Source organism: Anomalospiza imberbis, unplaced genomic scaffold (genome assembly GCF_031753505.1).
Source record: "Anomalospiza imberbis isolate Cuckoo-Finch-1a 21T00152 unplaced genomic scaffold, ASM3175350v1 scaffold_1261, whole genome shotgun sequence".
In the NCBI taxonomy this organism is placed as follows: domain Eukaryota; kingdom Metazoa; phylum Chordata; class Aves; order Passeriformes; family Viduidae; genus Anomalospiza; species Anomalospiza imberbis.
Genome location: NW_027099660.1, coordinates 1 through 23929, shown reverse-complemented (window position 1 = coordinate 23929; position 23929 = coordinate 1). Strand labels below are relative to the sequence as shown.

The 23929-nt window shown below is 56.3% G+C and overlaps 1 protein-coding gene across 1 annotated transcript; it reads right to left on the bottom strand.

The window, feature by feature from the left end:
• Window positions 1-930: 930 nt before the first annotated feature.
• TAF6 (TATA-box binding protein associated factor 6) lies at window positions 931-19843 on the bottom strand (the record flags this gene model as incomplete). The annotated part of the gene is given in 9 exon segments (XM_068177948.1): window positions 931-1264; window positions 3393-3503; window positions 5606-5680; window positions 7697-7879; window positions 10793-10894; window positions 13503-13556; window positions 13558-13581; window positions 13709-13851; window positions 19679-19843. Coding segments are annotated over 9 exon segments (1191 nt in total), but the record flags the coding sequence as incomplete, so codon positions are not given.
• Between the last annotated feature and the right edge of the window lie 4086 nt (window positions 19844-23929).

Here is a 23929-nt window from a genome sequence, read left to right as displayed (position 1 = left end):
CACCGTGTCCCCGATGTCCCCAATGTCCCTCCTCCAGCCACCGTGTCCCCCCCGATGTCCCCAATGTCCCTGATGTCCCACCCCCAGCCACCGTGTCCTTGATGTCCCACCCCAGCCACCGTGTCCCCGATGTCCCCAATGTCCCTCCTCCAGCCACCGTGTCCCCGATGTCCCCAATGTCCCCGATGTCCACCCCAGCCACCGTGTCCCCCCGATGTCCCCCAATGTCCCCAATGTCCCCCGATGTCCCCAATGTCCCCAAGCTCACCTGGATGCTGGTGGCCTGGGTCACCTGCTGGGCCTCCATGGCCACCTGTGTCCCCATTGTCCCCAATCCCCTCATTGTCCCCAATCCCCCCGATGTCCCCAAGTGTCCCCAGTGTCACCTGGGTGATGGTCAGCGTGGTCCTGTTGACCTGCTGGGCTTGCAGGGCCGCCTGTGCCCGCTGTGTCCCCAATGTCCCCAATCCCCCCATTGTCCCCAATCCCCCTGATGTCCCCATTGTCCCCAATCCCCCCGATGTCCTCAATGTCCCCAAGTGTCCCCAGTGTCACCTGGGTGATGGTCAGCGTGGTCCTGGTCACCTGCTGGGCCTGCAGGGCCACCTGTGCCCGCTGTGTCCCCAATGTCCCCAATCCCCCCAATGTCCCCAATCCTCCCGATGTCCCCAAGTGTCCCCAATCCCACCAGTGACCCCAATCCCCCCGATGTCCCCAAGTGTCCCCAATGTCACCTGGGTGATGGTCAGCGTGGTGCTGTTGACCTGCTGGGCCTGCAGGGCCACCTGTGCCCGCTGTGTCCCCAATGTCCCCAATCCCCCCAATGTCCCCAATCCCCCCGATGTCCCCATTGTCCCCAATCCCCCCGATGTCCCCATTGTCCCCAATCCCCCCAGTGTCCCCAATGTCCCCAAGTGTCCCCAGTGTCACCTGGGTGATGGTCAGCGTGGTCCTGGTCACCTGCTGGGCTTGCAGGGCCACCTGTGCCCGCTGTGTCCCCAATGTCCCCAATCCCCCCAATGTCCCCAATCCTCCCGATGTCCCCATTGTCCCCAATCCCCCCGATGTCCCCAAGTGTCCCCAAGGTCACCTGGGTGATGGTCAGCGTGGTCCTGTTGACCTGCTGGGCTTGCAGGGCCGCCTGGGCCCTGGCCTTGACCACGTGGGAGCAGAGCAGCCCGCCCAGGTAGCCGAAATCGCCGCGGTAGCACTCGGGGCTGTCGGGGGGCGGCCGCGCCTTGGCCAGCACCGGGGCACAGTGCTTCTGCGGGGACATTGGGGACATTGGGGACATCATTGGGGACATCACAGTGACACTGGGGACAGCCCCAGCGTGGCCAGCACCGGGGCACAGTGCTTCTGCGGGGACATTGGGGACATTGGGGACATCATTGGGGACATCACAGTGACACTGGGGACAGCCCCAGCGTGGCCAGCACCGGGGCACAGTGCTTCTGTGGGGACATTGGGGACATTGGGGACAGCACTGGGGACATCAGAGTGACACTGGGGACAGTCCCAGCACAGCCAGCACCGGGGCACAGTGCTTCTGCGGGGCATTGGGGACATTGGGGACATTGGGGACATCATTGGGGACATCACAGTGACACTGGGGACAGCGCCAGCGCGGCCAGCACCGGGGCACAGTGCTTCTGTGGGGACATTGGGGACATTGGGGACATCACTGGGGACATTGGGGACATCATTGGGGACATCATTGGGGACAGCACAGTGACACAGGGGACAGCCCCAGCACGGCCAGCACCGGGGCACAGTGCTTCTGTGGGGACATCATTGGGGACATTGGGGACATCATTGGGGACATCAGAGTGACACTGGGGACAGCCCCCAGCACGGCCAGCACCGGGGCACAGTGCTTCTGTGGGGACATCATTGGGGACATTGGGGACATCATTGGGGACATCAGAGTGACACTGGGGACAGCCCCAGCACGGCCAGCACCGGGGCACAGTGCTTCTGTGGGGACATTGGGGACATTGGGGACATCATTGGGGACATCAGAGTGACACTGGGGACAGCCCCATTGTGGCCAGCACCGGGGCACAGTGCTTCTGCGGGGACATTGGGGACATCATTGGGGACAGCACTGGGGACATCACAGTGACACTGGGGACAGCCCCTGCACGGCCAGCACCGGGGCACAGTGCTTCTGTGGGGACATTGGGGACATTGGGGACATCACTGGGGACATCATTGGGGACATCACAGTGACACTGGGGACAGCCCCTGCACGGCCAGCACCGGGGCACAGTGCTTCTGTGGGGACATTGGGGACATTGGGGACATCATTGGGGACATCAGAGTGACACTGGGGACAGCCCCAGCACAGCCACCATTGGGGCACAGTGCTTCTGTGGGGACATTGGGGACATTGGGGACATCATTGGGGACATCAGAGTGACACTGGGGACAGCCCCAGCACAGCCAGCACCGGGGCACAGTGCTTCTGCGGGGACATTGGGGACATTGGGGACATCACTGGGGACATCATTGGGGACGGGGGACACAGCTTGTCCCCAACCCCCCCACTGTCCCCCCAGTGTCCCCCAGTGTCCCCAATCCCAATGTCCCCAATGTCCCCAGTCCCCCCAATGTCCCCAATCCCCGAATGTCCCCAGTGTCCCCCCAATCCTCCAATGTCCCCATTCTCCCCAATGTCCCCTATCCCCCCAGTGTCCCCAATGTCCCAGTGTCCCTAATCCCTGCAATGTCCTCAGTGTCCCCAGTGTCCCCAATCCCCCCAGTCCCTGCAATGTCCCCAATGTCCCCAATCCCCCCAATGTCCCCTCGATGTCCCCAATGTCCCCAATCCCCCCAGTGTCCCCAGTCCCTGCAATGTCCCCAGTGTCCCCGATCCCCCAATGTTCCCAATGTCCTCAATCCCCCAATGTCCCCAGTGTCCCCAATCCCCCCAGTGTCCCCAATCCCCCCAATGTCCCCTCGATGTCCCCAATGTCCCCAATCCCCCCAGTGTCCCCAGTCCCCCCAATGTCCCCAATCCCCCCAGTGTCCCCAGTCCCTGCAATGTCCCCAGTGTCCCCAATGTTCCCAATGTCCCCAATGTCCCCAATCCCCCAATGTCCCCTCAATGTCCCCAGTGTCCCCAATCCCCCCAGTCCCCTCAATGTCCCCAGTGTCCCCAATGTCCCCAATCCCCCCAGTGTCCCCAATCCCCCCAATGTCCCCAGTCCCCCCAGTGTCCCCAATTCCCCCAGTGTCCCCAATGTCCCCAGTCCCTGCAATGTCCCCAATGTCCCCGATCCCCCAATGTCCCCAATGTCCCCAATCCCCCCAGTGTCCCCAATCCCCCCAATGTCCCCTCCATGTCCCCAGTGTCCCCTCAGTGTCCCCAGCGTCGCCGTGTCCCTCACCAGCAGCAGGCTCTGCACGTGGTCGGCCCCGATGCGGTCGATGGTGCTCACCACCGGCCCTTCCAGAATGTTCCGCACGCGCTCGCGCGGCAGGATCAGGGTCTTGATCACCTGGGGACAGCCAGGGGACGCTGGGGACACTGGGGGATTGGGGGATTGGGGACATTGGGGATGCTGGGGACGTCGGGGGATTGGGGACACTGGGGACATTGGGAGATTGGGGACATTGAGGGGATTGGGGACACTGAGGACACTGGGGATATTGGGGACAGCGGGGGATTGGGGACATTGGGGGATTGGGGACACTGGGGACATTGGGAGATTGGGGACATTGAGGGGATTGGGGACATCGGGGGATTGGGGACATTGGAAAAATTGGGATATTGAGGACACTGGGGGATTGGGGACACTGGGGGATTGGGGACACTGGGGGATTGGGGACATTGGGGACACTGGGGGATTGGGGACACTGGGGGATTGGGGACACTGGGGGATTGGGGACATTGGGGAGAATGGGGACATTGGGGGATTGGGGGGATTGGGGATATTGGGGACATTGGGGACATTGGGGACACCAGGGACATTGGGGACACTGGGGGATTGGGGACACTGGGGACAATGAGGGGATTGGGGACATTGGGGACATTGGGGACATCGGGGGATTGGGGGGATTGGGGGGATTGGGGACATTGGGGACATTGGGGACATTGGGGGGGATTGGGGACACTGGGGACATTGGGGGATTGGGGGATTGGGGACATTGGGGACACTGGGGACACGGGGGACACTGGGGACATTGGGGACATTGGGGGATTGGGGGGATTGGGGACATTGGGGACACTGGGGGGATTGGGGACATTGAGGGACTGGGGACACTGGGGGACATTGTGGGATTGGGGACACTGGGGACATTGGGGACATTGGGGACATCAGGGACATTTGGGGACATTGGGGACATTGGGGACATTTGGGGGGGATTGGGGACATTGGGGACATAACTTAGGTGACACAGGTGACAGGAAGGACTTGGCCCTGACACAAAGGTGTCCCAGGTGTCCCCAGGTGTCCCCAAGGTGTCATGGGAGGTGTCCCAGGTGTCCCAGGTGTCCCCAGGGTGTCACGGGTGTCCCCAAGGTGTCATGGGAGGTGTCCCAGGTGTCCCCAGGGGTGTCCCAGGTGTCCCCAGGGTGTCATGGGAGGTGTCCTAGATGTCCCCAGGGTGTCACGAGTGTCCCCAAGGTGTCATGGGAGGTGTCCCAGGTGTCCCAGGTGTCCCCAGGGTGTCACGGGTGTCCCCAGGGTGTCCCAGGTGTCCCCAGGTGTCCCCAGGGTGTCCCAGGTGTCCCCAGGGTGTCCCCAGGGTGTCCCAGGTGTCCCCAGGGTGTCATGGGAGGTGTCCCCAGGTGTCCCCAGGTGTTCCCAGGGGTGTCCCAGGTGTCCCCAGGTGTCCCCAGGGTGTCACGGGTGTCCCCAAGGTGTCCCCAGGGTGTCCCCAGGTGTCCCCAGGTGTCCCAGGTGTCCCAGGTGTCCCCAGGGTGTCATGGGAGGTGTCCCAGGTGTCCCCAGGGTGTCCCAGATGTCCCCAGGGTGTCCCAGATGTCCCCAGGGTGTCCCAGGTGTCCCCAGGGTGTCCCAGGTGTCCCCAGGTGTCCCCAGGGTGTCATGGGAGGTGTCCCAGGTGTCCTAGATGTCCCCAGGGTGTCCCAGGTGTCCCAGGTGTCCCCAGGGTGTCCCAGGTGTCCCAAGTGTCCCCAGGGTGTCCCAGGTGTCCCCAAGGTGTCATGGGAGGTGTCCTCAGGGTGTCACGGGTGTCCCCAGGGTGTCCCAGGTGTTCCCAGGTGTCCCCAGGTGTCCCAGGTGTCCCCAGGGTGTCCCAGGTGTCCCCAGGTGTCCCCAGGGTGTCACGGGTGTCCCCAGGGTGTCCCGAAGGTGTCATGGGAGGTGTCCCCAGGTGTCCCAGGTGTCCCCCAGGGTGTCCCAGGTGTCCCCAGGTGTCCCAAGGGTGTCCCAGGTGTCCCCAGGGTGTCCCCCAGGGTGTCCCCCAGGGTGTCATGGGAGGTGTCCCAGGTGTCCCCAGGGTGTCATGGGAGGTGTCCCAGGTGTCCCCCAGGGTGTCCCCAGGGTGTCCCAGGTGTCCCCAGGTGTCCCCAGGGTGTCCCATGTGTCCCCAGGTGTCCCCCAGGGTGTCCCAGGTGTCCCCAGGTGTCACTCACGTCGTGGCCCAGCTCGGCCAGCCCTGCGATGGAGCCGTAGCGCGTGGTCCAGGGCGTCTTGTCATCGACCCAGCTCTGCGGGGACCCCAAATCCCAAATCCTGACCCCAAACCCCAAAACCTGACCCCAAACCCCAAAACCTGACCCCAAACCCCTGAGCACAGACCCCAAATCCCAAATCCTGACCCCAAACCCCAAATCCTGACCCCAAATCCCTGAGCAGAGACCCCAAATCCCAAATCCTGACCCCCAAATCCCAAATCCTGACCCCAATCCCCAAATCCTGACCCCAAACCCCAAATCCTGACCCCAAATCCCAAATCCTGACCCCAAACCCCAAATCCTGACCCCAAATCCCTGAGCAGAGACCCCAAACCCCAAATCCTGACCCCATAAATCCCATAAAAACCCCACAAATCCCATAAAAACCCCACCGATGCCCAGTCCCACCTTGGTGAAGGTTTTGGTGATGCGGGACTGGATGTTGTTGGTGGTGGTGCTGAAGTTCTCACACACCTGGGCTCCTCCTGATCCCACACCCCAAATCCCAAATCCTGACCCCATAAGTCCCATAAAAACCCCACAAATCCCATAAAAACCCCACAAATCCCCCAGTCCCACCTTGGTGAAGGTTTTGGTGATGTGGGACTGGATGTTGTTGGTGGTGGTGCTGAAGTTCTTGCACACCTGGGCTACTCCTGACCTCACACCCCAAATCCCCAAATCCTGACCCCCATAAATCCCATTCCTGACCCCATAAATCCCATAAAAACCCCACAAATCCCATAAAAACCCCACAAATCCCATAAAAACCCCACAAATCCCATAAAAACCCCACAGATGCCCAGTCCCACCTTGGTGAAGGTTTTGGTGATGTGGGACTGGATGTTGGTGGTGCTGGTGCTGAAGTTCTCACACACCTGGGTCCATCCTGACCTCACTCCCCAAATCCCCGTTCCTGACCCCATAAATCCCATAAAAACCCCACAAATCCCATAAAAACCCCACCGATGCCCAGTCCCCACCTTGGTGAAGGTTTTGGTGATGCGGGACTGGATGTTGGTGGTGCAGGTGCTGAAGTTCTCACACACCTGGGCTCCTCCTGATCCCACACCCCAAATCCCAAATCCTGACCCCATAAATCCAGTTCCTGACCCCACAAATCCCATAAAAACCCCACAAATCCCATAAAAACCCCACCGATGCCCAGTCCCACCTTGGTGAAGGTTTTGGTGATGCGGGACTGGATGTTGGTGGTGCTGGTGCTGAAGTTCTTGCACACCTGGGCTCCTCCTGATCCCACACCCCAAATCCCAAATCCTGACCCCATAAATCCCATAAAAACCCCATAAATCCCATAAAAAACCCCACAAATCCCCCGTCCCACCTTGGTGAAGGTTTTGGTGATGCGGGGGACTGGATGTTGTTGTTGGTGCTGGTGCTGAAGTTCTCACACACCTGGGCTCCTCCTGACCCCACACCCCAAATCCCTGTTCCTGACCCCATAATTCCTGTTCCCGACCCCACAAATCCCATAAAACCCCCACAAATCCCATAAAAACCCCACAGTTCCCCCGTCCCATTTTGGTGAAGGTTTTGGTGATGCGGGACTGGATGTTGGTGGTGGTGGTGCTGAAGTTCTCGCACACCTGGGCTCCTCCTGACCCCACTCCCCAAATCCCCGTTCCCGACCCCACAAATCCCATAAAAACCCCACAAATCCCATAAAAACCCCACAGTTCCCCAGTCCCACCTTGGTGAAGGTTTTGGTGATGCGGGACTGGATGTTGTTGGTGGTGGTGCTGAAGTTCTCACACACCTGGGCTCCTCCTGACCCCACACCCCAAATCCCAAATCCTGACCCCATAATCCCCATTCCCGAACCTACAAATCCCATAAAAACCCCACAAATCCCCAGTCCCACCTTGGTGAAGGTTTTGGTGATGCGGGACTGGATGTTGGTGGTGGTGCTGAAGTTCTCACACACCTGGGTCCCTCCTGACCTCACTCCCCAAATCCCAAATCCTGACCCCACAAATCCCATAAAAACCCCACAAATCCCATAAAAACCCCACAAATCCCCCGTCCCACCTTGGTGAAGGTTTTGGTGATGCGGGACTGGATGTTGTTGGTGGTGGTGCTGAAGTTCTTGCACACCTGGGCCACCAGGCGCGCGGCGAAGTCGCGCAGGGCCCAGTGGTTGTCCACGTCCGGCCGCAGGCAGAGCTGGCGGCTGACGATGCACGTCATCACCGCCGGGATCAGCTCGTGCAGCTGGGGACATTGGGGACATCGTTGGGGACATCGTTGGGGACATCGGGGACAGGTTGGGGACACTGGGGACATCATTGGGGACATCGTTGGGGACATCGGGGACAGGTTGGGGACACTGGGGACATCAGGGACAGGTTGGGGACATTGGGGACATCATTGGGGACATCAGGGACAGGTTGGGGACACTGGGGACACTGGGGACATCGTTGGGGACATCAGGGACAGGTTGGGGACATCAGGGACAGGTTGGGGACATTGGGGACATCGTTGGGGACATGGTTGGGGACATCGGGGACAGGTTGGGGACACTGGGGACATCGTTGGGGACATTGGGGACATCGGGGACAGGTTGGGGACAGGTTGGGGATATCGTTGGGGACATCGTTGGGGACATCAGAGACAGGTTGGGGACACTGGGGACATCGTTGGGGACATCGTTGGGGACATCGGGGACAGGTTGGGGACACTGGGGACATCGTTGGGGACATCGTTGGGGACATCGGGGACAGGTTGGGGACACTGGGGACACTGGGGACATCGTTGGGGACACTGGGGACATCAGGGACATCGTTGGGGACATCAAGGACAGGTTGGGGACAGGTTTGGACACTTGGGGACACTTTGGGGACAGGTTTGGGACACCTGGGGACACTTGGGGACATCGTTGGGGACATCAGGGACACGTTGGGGACAGGTTTGGACACTTGGGGACACATTTGGGACACGTGGTGGGGACACAGGTGACACCCAGGTGACACAGGTGACAGGTGGCACAGGTGACACAGGTGACACCTGGGTGACACAGGTGACACAGGGAGGTGACAGCCAGGTGACACAGGTGACACTCAGGTGACACAGGTGATACCCAGGTGACACACAGGTGACACCCAGGTGACACAGGTGGCACAGGTGACACACAGGTGACACAGGTGACACACAGGTGACACTCAGGTGACACACAGGTGACACACAGGTGACACACAGGTGACACAGGTGACACTCAGGTGACAGGTGACACAGGTGATGCAGGTGACACACAGGTGACACACAGGTGACACACAGGTGACACAGGTGACACACAGGTGACACAGGTGACACAGGTGACACACAGGTGACACAGGTGACACACAGGTGACACACAGGTGACACAGGGGTGACACAGGTGACACACGTGACACACAGGTGACACAGGTGACACAGGTGACACACAGGTGACACAGGTGACACACAGGTGACACACAGGTGACACACGTGACACACAGGTGACACACAGGTGACACAGGTGACACACAGGTGACACAGGTGACACAGGTGACACACAGGTGACACAGGTGACACACAGGTGACACACAGGTGACACAGGGGTGACACAGGTGACACACGTGACACACAGGTGACACAGGTGACACAGGTGACACACAGGTGACACACAGGTGACACACGTGACACACAGGTGACACAGGTGACACACAGGTGACACACAGGTGACACACGTGACACACAGGTGACACACAGGTGACACAGGTGACACAGGTGACACACAGGTGACACACAGGTGACACACAGGTGACACAGGTGACACACAGGTGACACAGGTGACACACAGGTGACACACAGGTGACACACGTGACACACAGGTGACACACAGGTGACACAGGTGACACACAGGTGACACAGGTGACACACAGGTGACACACAGGTGACACACGTGACACACAGGTGACACACAGGTGACACAGGTGACACAGGTGACACACAGGTGACACACAGGTGACACACAGGTGACACAGGTGACACAGGTGACACAGGTGACACAGGTGACACACAGGTGACACAGGTGACACAGGTGACACACAGGTGACACACAGGTGACACAGGTGACACAGGTGACACAGGTGACACACAGGTGACACAGGTGACACGCAGGTGACACAGGTGACACACAGGTGACACACAGGTGACACAGGTGACGTCACTCACGTATTTCTCCAGGTACAGGGTGGGGTTGTCCATCAGGGACAGGAGGTGACACAGGTGACACAGGTGACACACAGGTGACACAGGTGACACACAGGTGACACAGGTGACACACGTGACACACAGGTGACACACAGGTGACACAGGTGACACACAGGTGACAGGGAGGTGACACAGGTGACACAGGTGACACACAGGTGACACAGGTGACACAGGTGACACACAGGTGACACACAGGTGACACACAGGTGACACCCAGGTGACGCAGGTGACACAGGTGACACAGGTGACACAGGTGACACACAGGTGACACACAGGTGACACACAGGTGACACAGGTGACGTCACTCACATATTTCTCCAGGTACAGGGTGGGGTTGTCCATCAGGGACAGGAGGTGACACAGGTGACACACGTGACACACAGGTGACACACAGGTGACACAGGTGACACACAGGTGACAGGGAGGTGACACAGGTGACACAGGTGACACACAGGTGACACAGGTGACACACAAGTGACACACAGGTGACACAGGTGACACACAGGTGACACACAGGTGACACACAGGTGACACACAGGTGACACAGGTGACACAGGTGACACAGGTGACACAGGTGACACACAGGTGACACAGGTGACACACAGGTGACACAGGTGACACAGGTGACACACAGGTGACACAGGTGACACAGGTGACACAGGTGACACACAGGTGACACACAGGTGACACACAGGTGACGCAGGTGACGTCACTCACGTATTTCTCCAGGTACAGGGTGGGGTTGTCCATCAGGGACAGGTGAGGACAGGAGGTGACACAGAGGGTTTGGGCAGTGACACAGGTGACACAGGTGACACAGGTGACACAGGTGACACACAGGTGACACACAGGTGACACACAGGTGACACAGGTGACACAGGTGACGTCACTCACGTATTTCTCCAGGTACAGGGTGGGGTTGTCCATCAGGGCCTTCACCATCCTCATCAGGTAGATGAGCAGCGCCAGGTTGTTCTGCACCACGTTCACCCGCACCTGGGGACACCGGGGGACATCCCTGGGGACACTGGGACACCCCTGGGGACACCCCTGGGGACACCGGGGACATCAGGGACATCCCTGGGGACACTGGGACATCCCTGGGGACATCCCTGGGGACACCGAGGACATCCCTGGGGACACTGGGGACGTCCCTGGGGACACCGGGGACATCCTTGGGGACACCGGGGACATCCTTGGGGACACCGGGGACGTCCCTGGGGACACCGGGGGATGTCCTTGGGGACACCGGGGACGTCCTTGGGGACACCGGGGACGTCCCTGGGGACACCGGGGGATGTCCTTGGGGACACCGGGGACGTCCTTGGGGACACTGGGACGTCCCTGGGGACACCGGGGGACACTGGGACACCCCTGGGGACATCCCTGGGGACACTGGGACATCCCTGGGGACACCGGGACACCCCTGGGGACACTGGGGACGTCCTTGGGGACACCGGGGGGACATCCTTGGGGACACTGGGGACGTCCTTGGGGACACCGGGGGACATCCTTGGGGACACCGGGGGACATCCTTGGGGACACCGGGGACATCCCTGGGGACACCGGGGACATCCTTGGGGACACCGAGGACATCCCAGGGGACACTGGGACATCCCAAGGGACATCCCTGGGGACACTGGGGACACCGGGGACATCAGGGACATCCCTGGGGACACTGGGACACCCCTGGGGACACTGGGGATGTCCTTGGGGACACTGGGGACACTGGGGACATCACCGGGGACACTGGGACACCCCTGGGGACACCGGGGACATTGGGGACACTGGGGACACCCCTGGGTACACTGGGACATCCATGGGGACACTGGGGACGTCCCTGGGGACACTGGGACATCCCTGGGGACACTGGGGACATTGGGGACACTGGGGACACCCCTGGGGACACCGGGGGGACATCCTTGGGGACACTGGGGACACTGGGGACATCACCGGGGACACTGGGACACCCCTGGGGACACTGGGGACATTGGGGACACTGGGGACACCCCTGGGGACACCGGGGACATCCTTGGGGACACTGGGGACACTGGGGACATCACCGGGGACACTGGGACACCCCTGGGGACACTGGGGACATCACCGGGGACACCCCTGGGGACACCGGGGACATCCTTGGGGACACTGGGGACACTGGGGACATCCCCAGGGCTCTGGGGTAAATTCCCAGGATTTCAGGATAGGTTTTGGGGTGAATCCCGGGGATTTTGGAGTGAATTCCCAGGATTTCAGGGAAGGAATTGGGGTGAATCCCTGGGATTTTGGGGCAGGGTTTTGGGGTGAATTCCAGGGATTTTGGGGTGAATTCCCGGGGGTTTTGGGGCAGGGTTTTGGGGTGAATCCCGGGGATTTTGGGGTGAATTCCCAGGATTTCAGGGAAGGAATTGGGGTGAATCCCTGGGATTTTGGGGCAGGGTTTTGGGGCACAATCCGGGGATTTTGGGGTGAGTTCCCGGGGATTTTGGGGCAGGTTTTAGGGCAGGATTTTGGGGTGAATTCCCAGGGATTTTGGGGTGAATCCTGGGGGTTTTGGGGCAGGGTTTTGGGGTGAATTCCCAGGATTTTGGGGCAGGGTTTTTGGGGCAGGATTTTGGGGTGAATTCCCAGGGATTTTGGGGTGAATCCCGGGGATTTTGGGGCAGGGTTTTGGGGTGAATTCCCAGGATTTTGGGGCAGATTTTTGGACAGGGTTTTGGGGTGAATTCCCAGGATTTTGGGGCAGATTTTTGGACAGGGTTTTGGGGTGAATCCCGGGGATTTTGGGGCAGAATCTGGGGATTTTGGGGCAGGGTTTTGGGGTGAATCCCGGGGGCTTTGGGGTGAGACCCGGGGATTTTGGGGTGAATCCTGGGGATTTTGGGGTGAATCCCGGGGATTTTGGGGCAGGGTTTTGGGGTGAATTCCAGGGATTTTGGGGTGAATTCCCGGGGGTTTTGGGGCAGGGTTTTGGGGTGAATCCCGGGGATTTTGGGGTGAATTCCCAGGATTTCAGGGAAGGAATTGGGGTGAATCCCTGGGATTTTGGGGCAGGGTTTTGGGGCACAATCCGGGGATTTTGGGGTGAGTTCCCGGGGATTTTGGGGCAGGTTTTAGGGCAGGATTTTGGGGTGAATTCCCAGGGATTTTGGGGTGAATCCTGGGGGTTTTGGGGCAGGGTTTTGGGGTGAATTCCCAGGATTTTGGGGCAGGGTTTTTGGGGCAGGATTTTGGGGTGAATTCCCAGGGATTTTGGGGTGAATCCCGGGGATTTTGGGGCAGGGTTTTGGGGTGAATTCCCAGGATTTTGGGGCAGATTTTTGGACAGGGTTTTGGGGTGAATCCCGGGGGCTTTGGGGTGAGACCCGGGGATTTTGGGGCAGAATCTGGGGATTTTGGGGCAGGGTTTTGGGGTGAATCCCGGGGGCTTTGGGGTGAGACCCGGGGATTTTGGGGTGAATCCTGGGGATTTTGGGGTGAATCCCGGGGATTTTGGGGCAGGGTTTTGGGGTGAATTCCCAGGATTTTGGGGCAGATTTTTGGACAGGGTTTTGGGGTGAATCATGGGGATTTTGGGGTGAATCCCGGGGATTTTGGGGTCCCTCACCCCCTCGGAGATGAAGGTGCTGAAGCGCGGCAGCATCTGGTACAGCCCGGGGTCGGGTGGCGATGCTCTGCAGGGCCTCCTGCAGGGACATCGGGGACATTTGGGGACATTTGGGGATATTTTGGGACATTTGGGGACATTTTGGGACATTTGGGGACATTGGGCTGATTTTGGGGTGACTCTGGGGTGTTTTTGGGGTGACTCACGGCCCGTTTGGCCTCGCAGGAGCCCACGCAGGCCTCGGTGATCTCCTTGTAGTAGAGCTGCTGCTCCACCGACAGCTCGTGCACGCTGCGCGGCTTCAGCCGCAGCGGGGGCGCCTCCAGCAGCGGGGGCTTCTTCTCCTTGCCTTTGGGGGCACCCCAAAACCTCAGGGACCCCAAATCCCAAAAATCCCACTGAGCCGACCCCGATGAACCCCCAAAAACAGCCCCAAATCCCAAGGGAAACCCCAAATCCCAAAGAGAACCCCAAATCCCAAAGGAAACCCCAAATCCCAAAGGGAACCCCAAATCCCAAAGGGAACCCCAAATCCCAAGGGAAACCCCAAATCCTAAAGAGAACCCCAAATCCCAAAGAGAACCCCAAATCCCAAAGGGAACCCCAAATCCCAAAGGGAACCCCAAATCCCAAGGGAAACCCCAAATCCTAAAGAGAACCCCAAATCCCAAGGAGAACCCCAAATCCCAAGGGGAACCCCAAATCCTAAAGAGAACCCCAAATCCCAAGGGAAACCCCAAATCCCAAAGGAGACCGGAAATCCCAAAGGGGAACCCCAAATCCCAAAAGAAACCCCAAATCCCAAAGGGAACCCCAAATCCCAAGGGGAACCCCAAATCCTAAAGAGAACCCCAAATCCCAAGGGAAACCCCAAATCCCAAAGGAGACCCCAAATCCCAAGGGAAACCCCAAATCCTAAAGAGAACCCCAAATCCCAAGGGAAACCCCAAATCCGAAGGGGAACCCCAAATCCCAGGGGAAACCCCAAATCCCAAAGGGAAACCCCAAATCCCAAAGAAAACCCCAAATCCTAAGGGAAACCCCAAATCCCAAAGGAAACCCCAAATCCCAAAGGGGAACCCCAAATCCCAAAGGAAACCCCAAATCCTAAAGGAAACCCCAAATCCCAGGATTCTTCTCCTTGCCTTTGGGGGCACCCCAAAACCTCAGGGACCCCAAATCCTAAAAATCCCACTGAGCCGACCCCGATGAACCCCCAAAAACAGCCCCAAATCCCAAGGGAAACCCCAAATCCCAAAGGAAACCCCAAATCCCAAGGGAAACCCCAAATCCCAAAGAGAACCCCAAATCCCAAAGGGAACCCCAAACCCCAAAGGAAACCCCAAATCCCAAGGGAAACCCCAAATCCCAAAGGACACCCCAAATCCCAAAGGGAAACCCCAAATCCCAAGGGAAACCCCAAATCGCAAGGGGAACCCCAAATCCCAAAGGGAACCCCAAATCCCAAGGGGAACCCCAAATCCCAAAGAGAACCCCAAATCCCAAAGGAAACCCCAAATCCCAAAGAGAACCCCAAATCCCAAAGGAAACCCCAAATCCCAAAGGGAACCCCAAATCCCAAAGGAGACCCCAAATCCCAAAGGAAACCCCAAATCCCAAAGGAAACCCCAAATCCCAAAGGACACCCCAAATCCCAGGATTCTTCTCCTTGCCTTTGGGGGCACCCCAAAACCTCAGGGACCCCAAATCCCAAAAATCCCACTGAGCCGACCCCGATGAACCCCCAGAAACAGCCCCAAATCCCAAGGGAAACCCCAAATCCCAAAGGAAACCCCAAATCCCAAGGGGAACCCCAAATCCCAAAAAAAAACCCAAATCCCAAAGGAAACCCCAAATCCAAAAGGGAACCCCAAATCCCAAAAGAAAACCCCAAATCCCAAGGGGAACCCCAAATCCCAAAGGGAACCCCAAATCCCAAGGGGAACCCCAAATCCCAAGGGGAACCCCGAATCCCAAAGGGAACCCCAAATCCCAAAGGAAACCCCAAATCCCAAAGGAAACCCCAAATCCCAGGATTCTTCTCCTTGCCTTTGGAGGCACCCCAAAACCTCAGGGGACCCCCCACCCCAAAAATCCCACTGAGCCAACCCCGATGAACCCCCAAAAACAGCCCCAAATCCCAAAGGAAACCCAAATCCCAAGGGGAACCCCAAATCCCAAAAGAAACCCCAAATCCTAAAGGAAACCCCAAATCCCAAAGGGAACCCCAAATCCCAAAGGAAACCCCAAATCCCAAGGGAAACCCCAAATCCCAAAGGAAACCCCAAATCCCAGGATTCTTCTCCTTGCCTTTGGGGGCACCCCAAAACCTCAGGGACCCCAAATCCGAAAAAATCCCACTGACCCGACCCCGATGATCTCCCCAGAAACAGCCCCAAATCCCAAAGGAAACCCCAAATCCCAAGGAGAACCCCAAATCCCAAAGAGAACCCCAAATCCCAGGGGAAACCCCAAATCCCAAGGGAAACCCCAAATCCTAAAGAGAACCCCAAATCCCAAAAGAAACCCCAAATCCTAAAGGAAACCCCAAATCCCAAGGGAAACCCCAAATCCCAAAGGAAACCCCAAATCCCAGGGGAAACCCCAAATCCCAAGGGAAACCCCAAATCCCAAGGGGGACCCCAAATCCCAAAGGAAACCCCAAATCCCAGGGGAAACCCCAAATCCCAAAGGGAAACCCCAAATCCCAAAGGAAACCCCAAATCCAAGGGGAACCCCAAATCCCAAAGGAAACCCCAAATCCCAAGGGGAACCCCAAATCCTAAAGGAGACCCCAAATCCAAGGGAAACCCCAAATCCTAAAGGAAACCCCAAATCCCAAAGGAAACCCCAAATCCCAAGGGGAACCCCAAATCCCAAAGGAAACCCCAAATCCCAAAGGAAACCCCAAATCCAGGATTCTTCTCCTTGCCTTTGGGGGCACCCCAAAACCTCAGGGACCCCAAATCCCAAAAATCCCACTGAGCCGACCCCGATGAACCCCCAAAAACAGCCCCAAATCCCAAGGGGAACCCCAAATCCCAAAGGAAACCCCAAATCCTAAAGGAAACCCCAAATCCCAAGGGGAACCCCAAATCCCAGGGGAACCCCAAATCCTAAAGGAAACCCCAAATCCAGGATTCTTCTCCTTGCCTTTGGGGGCACCCCAAAACCTCAGGGACCCCAAATCCCAAAAATCCCACTGAGCCGACCCCGATGAACCCCCAGAAACAGCCCCAAATCCCAAGGGAAACCCCAAATCCCAAAGGGAACCCCAAATCCCAAAGGAAACCCCAAATCCCAAGGGGAACCCCAAATCCCAAAGGAAACCCCAAATCCCAAGGGAGACCCCAAATCCCAAAGGAAACCCCAAATCCCAGGATTCTTCTCCTTGCCTTTGGGGGCACCCCAAAACCTCAGGGACCCCAAATCCCAAAAATCCCACTGAGCCGACCCGATGAACCCCCAAAAACAGCCCCAAATCCCAAAGGAAACCCCAAATCCCAAAGGGGAACCCCAAATCCCAAAGGAAACCCCAAATCCCAAAGGGAACCCCAAATCCCAAGGGAAACCCCAAATCCCAAGGGGAACCCCAAATCCCAAAGGAAACCCCAAATCCCAAAGGAAACCCCAAATCCCAGGATTCTTCTCCTTGCCTTTGGGGGCACCCCAAAACCTCAGGGACCCCAAATCCCAAAAATCCCACTGAGCCGACCCCGATGATCCCCCCAGAAACAGCCCCAAATCCCAAAGGAAACCCCAAATCCCAAAGGAAACCCCAAATCCCAAAGGAAACCCCAAATCCTAAAGAGAACCCCAAATCCCAAGGGAAACCCCAAATCCCAAAGGAGACCCCAAATCCTAAAGGAAACCCCAAATCCCAAAGGAAACCCCAAATTTCAAAGGAAACCCCAAATTCCAAAGGGAAACCCCAAATCCCAAAGGAGACCCCAAATCCTAAAGGAAACCCCAAATCCCAAGGGGAACCCCAAATCCCAGGGGAAACCCCAAATCCCAAGGGGAACCCCAAATCCCAAAGGAAACCCCAAATCCCAAAGGGAACCCCAAATCCCAAAAGAAAACCCCAAATCCCAAGGGGAACCCCAAATCCCAAAGGAAACCCCAAATCCCAAAGGAAACCCCAAATCCCAAGGGGGACCCCAAATCCCAAAGGAAACCCCAAATCCCAAGGGAACCCCAAATCCCAAGGGAAACCCCAAATCCCAAAGGGAACCCCAAATCCAAAAGGAAACCCCAAATCCCAAAGGAAACCCCAAATCCCAAGGGGAACCCCAAATCCCAAGGGCAACCCCAAATCCCAAAGGAAACCCAAATCCCAAAGGAGAACCCCAAATCCCAAAGGGAACCCCAAATCCGAAAGGAAACCCCAAATCCCAAGGGAAACCCCAAATCCCAAGGGGAACCCCAAATCCTAAAGGAAACCCCAAATCCCAAAGGAGACCCCAAATCCCAAGGGGAACCCCAAATCCCAAGGGAACCCCAAATCCCAGGATTCTTCTCCTTCCCTTTGGGGGCACCCCAAAACCTCAGGGAGCCCCCCCAAAATGCCTCTTAAACCACACCAAAAACCCCAAAATTCCCCTTAAACCCCCCAAAATCCCCCTTAAATCCCCCAAAATTCCCCTTAAACCACCCCAAATCCCCCAAATATGCCTCTTAAACCCCCCAAAATCCCCCTTAAACCCCCCAAATCCCCTTTTAACCCCCCAAAATCCCCCTTTAACACCCCAAAAATGCCTCTTATACCCCCCAAAATCCCACTTTAACACCCCAAATCCCCTTTAACCCCCCCAAATCCCCTTTAACCCCCCCAAATCCCCCTTTAACCCCCCCAAAATCCTCCTTTAACCCTCCCAAATCCCCCTTTAACCCCCCCAAATCCCCTTTAAAACCCCCCCCAAATCCCCCTTAAACCACCCCAAATCCCCTTTAAACCCCCCAAATCCCCTTTTAACCCCCCAAAATCTCCCTTTAACCCCCCAAAATCCCCCTTTTACACCCCAAATCCCCTTTTAACCCCCCAAATCCCCCGTTAAACACCCCAAAACCCCCAAAAATCCCCCTTAAATCCCCCCAAATCCCCCTTTAATCCCACCAAATCCCCCAAAAATCCCTCTTAAACCCCCCAAAATCCCACTTTAAACACCCCAAATCCCCCTTTAACCCCCCAAATCCCCCTTTAACCCCCCCAAAAATCCCTCTTAAACCCCTCAAAATCCCCCTTGAACCCCCCAAATCTGCTTTTAACCCCCCAAATCCCCTTAAACCCCCCCAAATCCCCTTTTAACCCCCCCAAAAATCCCCCTTTAACACCCCAAAATCCCCCTTTAACCCCCCCAAATCCCCCAAAAATCCCACTTTAACACCCCAAAATCCCCTTAAACCACCCCAAATCCCCTTTAAACCCCTAAAAATCCCCCTGAAATCCCCCCAAATCCCCTTTAACCCCCCCAAATCCCCTTTTAACCCCCCAAAATCCCCCTTAAACCCCCCAAAAATCCCCCTTTAACCCCCCAAATCCCCTTTTAACCCCCAAAATCCCCCTTTAAACACCCCAAACCCCCCAAAAATCCCCCTTAAATCCCCCCAAATCCCCATTTAACCCCACCAAATCCCCCTTTAACCCCCCAAATCCCCTTTAACCCCCCAAAATCCCCTTTTAACCCCCCAAAATCTCCCTTTAACCCTCCAAAATCCCCCTTTTACACCCCAAATCCCCTTTTAACCCCCCAAATCCCCCGTTAAACACCCCAAAACCCCCAAAAATCCCCCTTAAATCCCCCCAAATCTCCCCCAAATCCCTCTTAAACCCCCCAAATCCCCCTTTAACCCCCCCAAATCCCCCAAAAATCCCCCTTTAACCCCCCCAAATCCCCCTTTACCCCCCAAAAATCCCTCTTAAACCCCCCAAAATCCCACTTTAACACCCCAAATCCCCCTTTAACCCCCCAAATCCCCCTTTAACCCCCCAAAATCCCCCTTTAACCCCCCAAAATCCCCCAAAAATCCCTCTTAAACCCCCAAAATCCCACTTTAACCCCCCAAAATCCCCCAAAAATCCCTATTAAACCCCCCAAACCCCCCTTTAAACACCCCAAATCCCCCCAAAATCCCCCTTTAACCCCCCAAAATCCCCCAACCCGCCCCAGTCCCACCTTTCCCGTCGCCCCCGGCCCCCCCGGGCCCTTTGGATTTGGGGGTCCCCTCCTCCTCCTGGCCGGGCTTGGCCGATTTCAGGGGCTCGGTGGCCTCAGCCTTCTGCTGCTCCTTGGGGGCTGGGGGGCACAAAATGGGCTCGGGGGGGTCCCCAAAAACCTCCCCTGGGGACCCCAAAATGTGGGGGGGAGGGGAAAAACCCCGGGTTTGGGGGGGGTTTGGGGGGTGGAAGGGGGATTTGGGGGGGTTAAGGGGGATTTGGGGGAGGATTTGGGGAATTTGGGGAGGTTAAAGGGGGATTTTGGGGTGTTTTAAGGGGGATTTGGGGGATTTTGGGGTGTTTTAAGGGGGATTTTGGGGAGGATTTGGGGATTTTGGGGTGTTTTAAGGGGCATTTGGGGTGGTTAAAGGGGGATTTTTGGGGGGTTTTGGGGTGTTTGAAGGGGGATTTTGGGGTGTTTTAGGGGGGATTTTGGGGTGGTTTAAAGGGGGATTTGGGGATTTTGGGGAGGATTTGGGGATTTTGGGGTGTTTTAGGGGGGATTTTGGGGATTTTGGGGTGTTTTAGGGGGGATTTTGGGGAGGTTAAAGGGGGATTTTGGGGTGTTTTAGGGGGATTTGGGGGATTTTGGGGTGTTTTAAGGGGGATTTTGGGGAGGATTTGGGGATTTTGGGGTGTTTTAGGGGGGATTTTGGGGAGGTTAAAGGGGGATTTTGGGGTGTTTTAGGGGGATTTGGGGGATTTTGGGGTGTTTTAAGGGGGATTTTGGGGAGGATTTGGGGATTTTGGGGTGGTTAAAGGGGATTTTGGGGAGGATTTGGGGATTTTGCGGAGGTTAAAGGGGGATTTGGGGGATTTTGGGGAGGATTTGGGATTTTGGGGTGTTTTAGGGGGGATTTTGAGGAGGTTAAAGGGGGGTTTGGGGGATTTTGGAGAGGATTTGGGGATTTTGGGGTGTTTTAGGGGGGATTTTGAGGAGGTTAAAGGGGGGTTTGGGGAGGTTAAAGGTGGATTTTGGGGAGGATTTGGGGATTTTGGGGTGTTTTAAGGGGGATTTTGGGGTGTTTTAAGGGGGATTTTGGGGAGGTTTAAGGGGGATTTTGGGGAGGTTTAAGGGGGGTTTGGGGGATTTTGGGGAGGATTTGGGGATTTTGGGGAGGATTTGGGGATTTTGGGGTGTTTTAAGGGGGATTTTGGGGTGGTTAAGGGGGGATTTGGGGTGGTTAAAGGGGGATTTTTGGGGGGTTAAAGGGGGTTAAGGGGGATTTTGGGGAGGATTTGGGGATTTTGGGGTGTTTTAAGGGGGATTTTGGGGAGGATTTGGGGATTTTGGGGTGTTTTAAGGGGGATTTTGGGGAGGATTTGGGGATTTTGGGGTGTTTTAAGGGGGATTTTGGGGTGTTTTAGGGGGGATTTTGGGGTGTTTTAAGGGGGATTTTGGGGAGGTTAAAGGGGGATTTGGGGATTTTGGAGAGGATTTGGGGATTTTGGGGTGTTTTAAGGGGGATTTTGGGGGTCAAAGGGGGGTTTTGGGGAGGATTTGGGGATTTTGGGGTGTTTTAGGGGGAATTTTGGGAGCTTAAAGGGAGATTTGGGGATTTTGGGAGGATTTTGGGGATTTTGGGGTGTTTTAAGGGGGATTTTGGGGAGGATTTTGGGGATTTTAGGGAAGTTAAAGGGGGATTTGGGGGATTTTGGGGTGTTTTAGGGGGATTTTGAGGAGGTTAAAGGGGGGTTTGGGGATTTTGGGGAGGATTTGGGGATTTTAGGGAGGTTCAAGGGGGATTTTGGGGAGGATTTGGGGATTTTGGGGTGTTTTAGGGGGGATTTTGGGGTGTTTTAAGGGGGATTTTGGGGTGGTTAAAGGGGGATTTGGGGGATTTTGGGGAGGATTTGGGGATTTTGGGGTGTTTTAAGGGGGATTTTGGGAGGATTTGGGATTTTGGGGTGTTTTAAGGGGGATTTGGGGTGGTTAAAGGGGGATTTTTGGGGGGTTAAAGGGGGTTAAGGGGGATTTTGGGGAGGATTTGGGGATTTTGGGGTGTTTTAGGGGGGATTTTGGGGAGCTTAAAGGGAGATTTGGGGATTTTGGGGAGGATTTTGGGATTTTGGGGTGTTTGAAGGGGGATTTTGGGGTGTTTTAGGGGGGATTTTGGGGTGGTTAAAGGGGGATTTGGGGATTTTGGGGAGGATTAAGGGGATTTTGGGGGTTAAAGGGGATTTGGGGATTTTGGGAGGATTTGGGGATTTTGGGGTGTTTTAGGGGGATTTTGGGGTTGGGTGTTTAAGGGGGGATTTTGGGGAGCTTAAAGGAGATTTGGGGATTTTGGGGAGGATTTTGGGCATTTTGGGGTGTTTTGAAGGGGGATTTTGGGGTGTTTTAGGGGATTTTGGGGTGGTTTAAAGGGGATTTGGGGATTTTGGAGGATGGATTTTGGTGTTTAAGGGGGATTTTGGGGATTTTGGGGAGATTTAGGGGGATTTTGGGGGTTTTAAAGGGGGATTTGGGATTTGGGGAGGATTTGGGGATTTTGGGTGTTTTAGGGGGGATTTTGGGGTGTTTTTTTGGGAGGTTAAGGGGATTTGGGGATTTTGGGAAGATTTGGGATTTTGGGGTGTTTTAAGGGGGATTTTGGGGATTTTGGGGTGTTTTAAGAGGGATTTTGGGGAGGTTTAAAGGGGGTTTGGGGATTTGGGGGAGGATTAGGGGATTTTGGGGTGTTTTAGGGGGAATTTGGGGTGGTTAAAGGGGGATTTTGGGGTGTTTTAAGGGGGATTTGGGGTGTTTTAAGGGGATTTTGGATTGGGGTGTTTAAAGGGGGATTTTGGAGGATTTGGGGATTTTGGGGTGGTTAAAGGGGGATTTTGGGGAGGATTTTGGGGGATTTTGGGGGGATTTTGGGGGATTTGGGGTGGATTAAGGGGGATTTTGGGGTGTTTTAAGGGGGATTTTGGGTGGTAAGGGGATTTGGGGGTCAAAGGGGATTTTGGGAGGATTTAAGGGGGATTTGGGGGGTCAAAGGGGATTTTGGGGTGGTTTAAGGAGGATTTGGGGGATTTTGGGTAATTTGGGGGTGGTTTAAGGAGGATTTGGGGGATTTGGGGGAGGTTAAATGGGGATTTAGGGGGGATTTGGGGGTTTAAAGGAGGATTTGGGGGATTTTGGGGTAATTTGGGGTGGTTCAAGGGGGATTTTGGGGGGTTAAGGGGATTTTGGGGAATTGGGGCTCAAGGGGATTTTGGGGTAATTTGGGGTGGTTTAAGGAGGATTTGGGGATTTGGGGTAATTTTGGGTGGTCAGGGATTTTGGGGTGGTTTAAGGAGGGATTTTGGGATTTGGGGTTATTAAAGAGGTAGAGGGATTTTGGGTAATTGGGGTGGTTCAAGGGGATTTTGGGGTAATTTGGGGTGGTCTCAAGGGGATTTTGGGTAATTTGGGGTGGTTAAAGGATTTGGGGGATTTTTGGGGTTTTGGGGTGGTTCAAGGGGGATTTTGGATTGGGGTAAGATTTTGGGGTAATCTTGGGGTGGCTTCAAGGGGATTTTGAATGGGGTAGATTTGGGTGGGCCTCAAGGGGATTTTGGATTTGGGGTGGTAAAGGAGGATTTGGGGGGATTTTGGGGTTTTGGGGTGGTTCAAGGGGGATTTTGGGGTTTTGGGGTGGTTTCAAGGGGGATTTTGGGTTTTGGGGTGGCTCAAGGGGGATTTTGGGTTTTTTTGGGGTCACACACCTGGCGGGGATTTTCGGGGATGGCCGGCTGCACGCCCTCGATGCTGAGCCAGTGGGCTGGGGGGGGACCCCAAAATTGGGAAATCAGACTGGAATCACCCCAAAATCCCCCCAGTTTCCCCCAGACCTTCCCCCAAACTCCCTGAAATCCCCCAGAACTCCCCCAAACTCCCCAGAACTCCCCTCAAACCCCCCAAAATCCTCCCATTTCCCATAACACCCCAAAATCCCCCCAAACCCCCGAAATCCCCTCCAAACCCCCCCATTTCCCCATAACACCCCCAAAATCCCCCCCAAACCCCCTGAAATCCCCCCCAAATCGCTGAAATCCCCCAAAACCCCCCAATATCCCCCCAAACCCCTGAAATCCCCCTAAATCCCCTGAAATCCCCCCAGATCCCTCCCATTTCCCCCAGAACTCCCCCCCAAATCCCCCCACAGAACTCCCCCCATTCCCCCATAACACCCCAAAATCCCCCCAAATCCCTCCCATTTCCCTCATAACACCCCCAAAATGC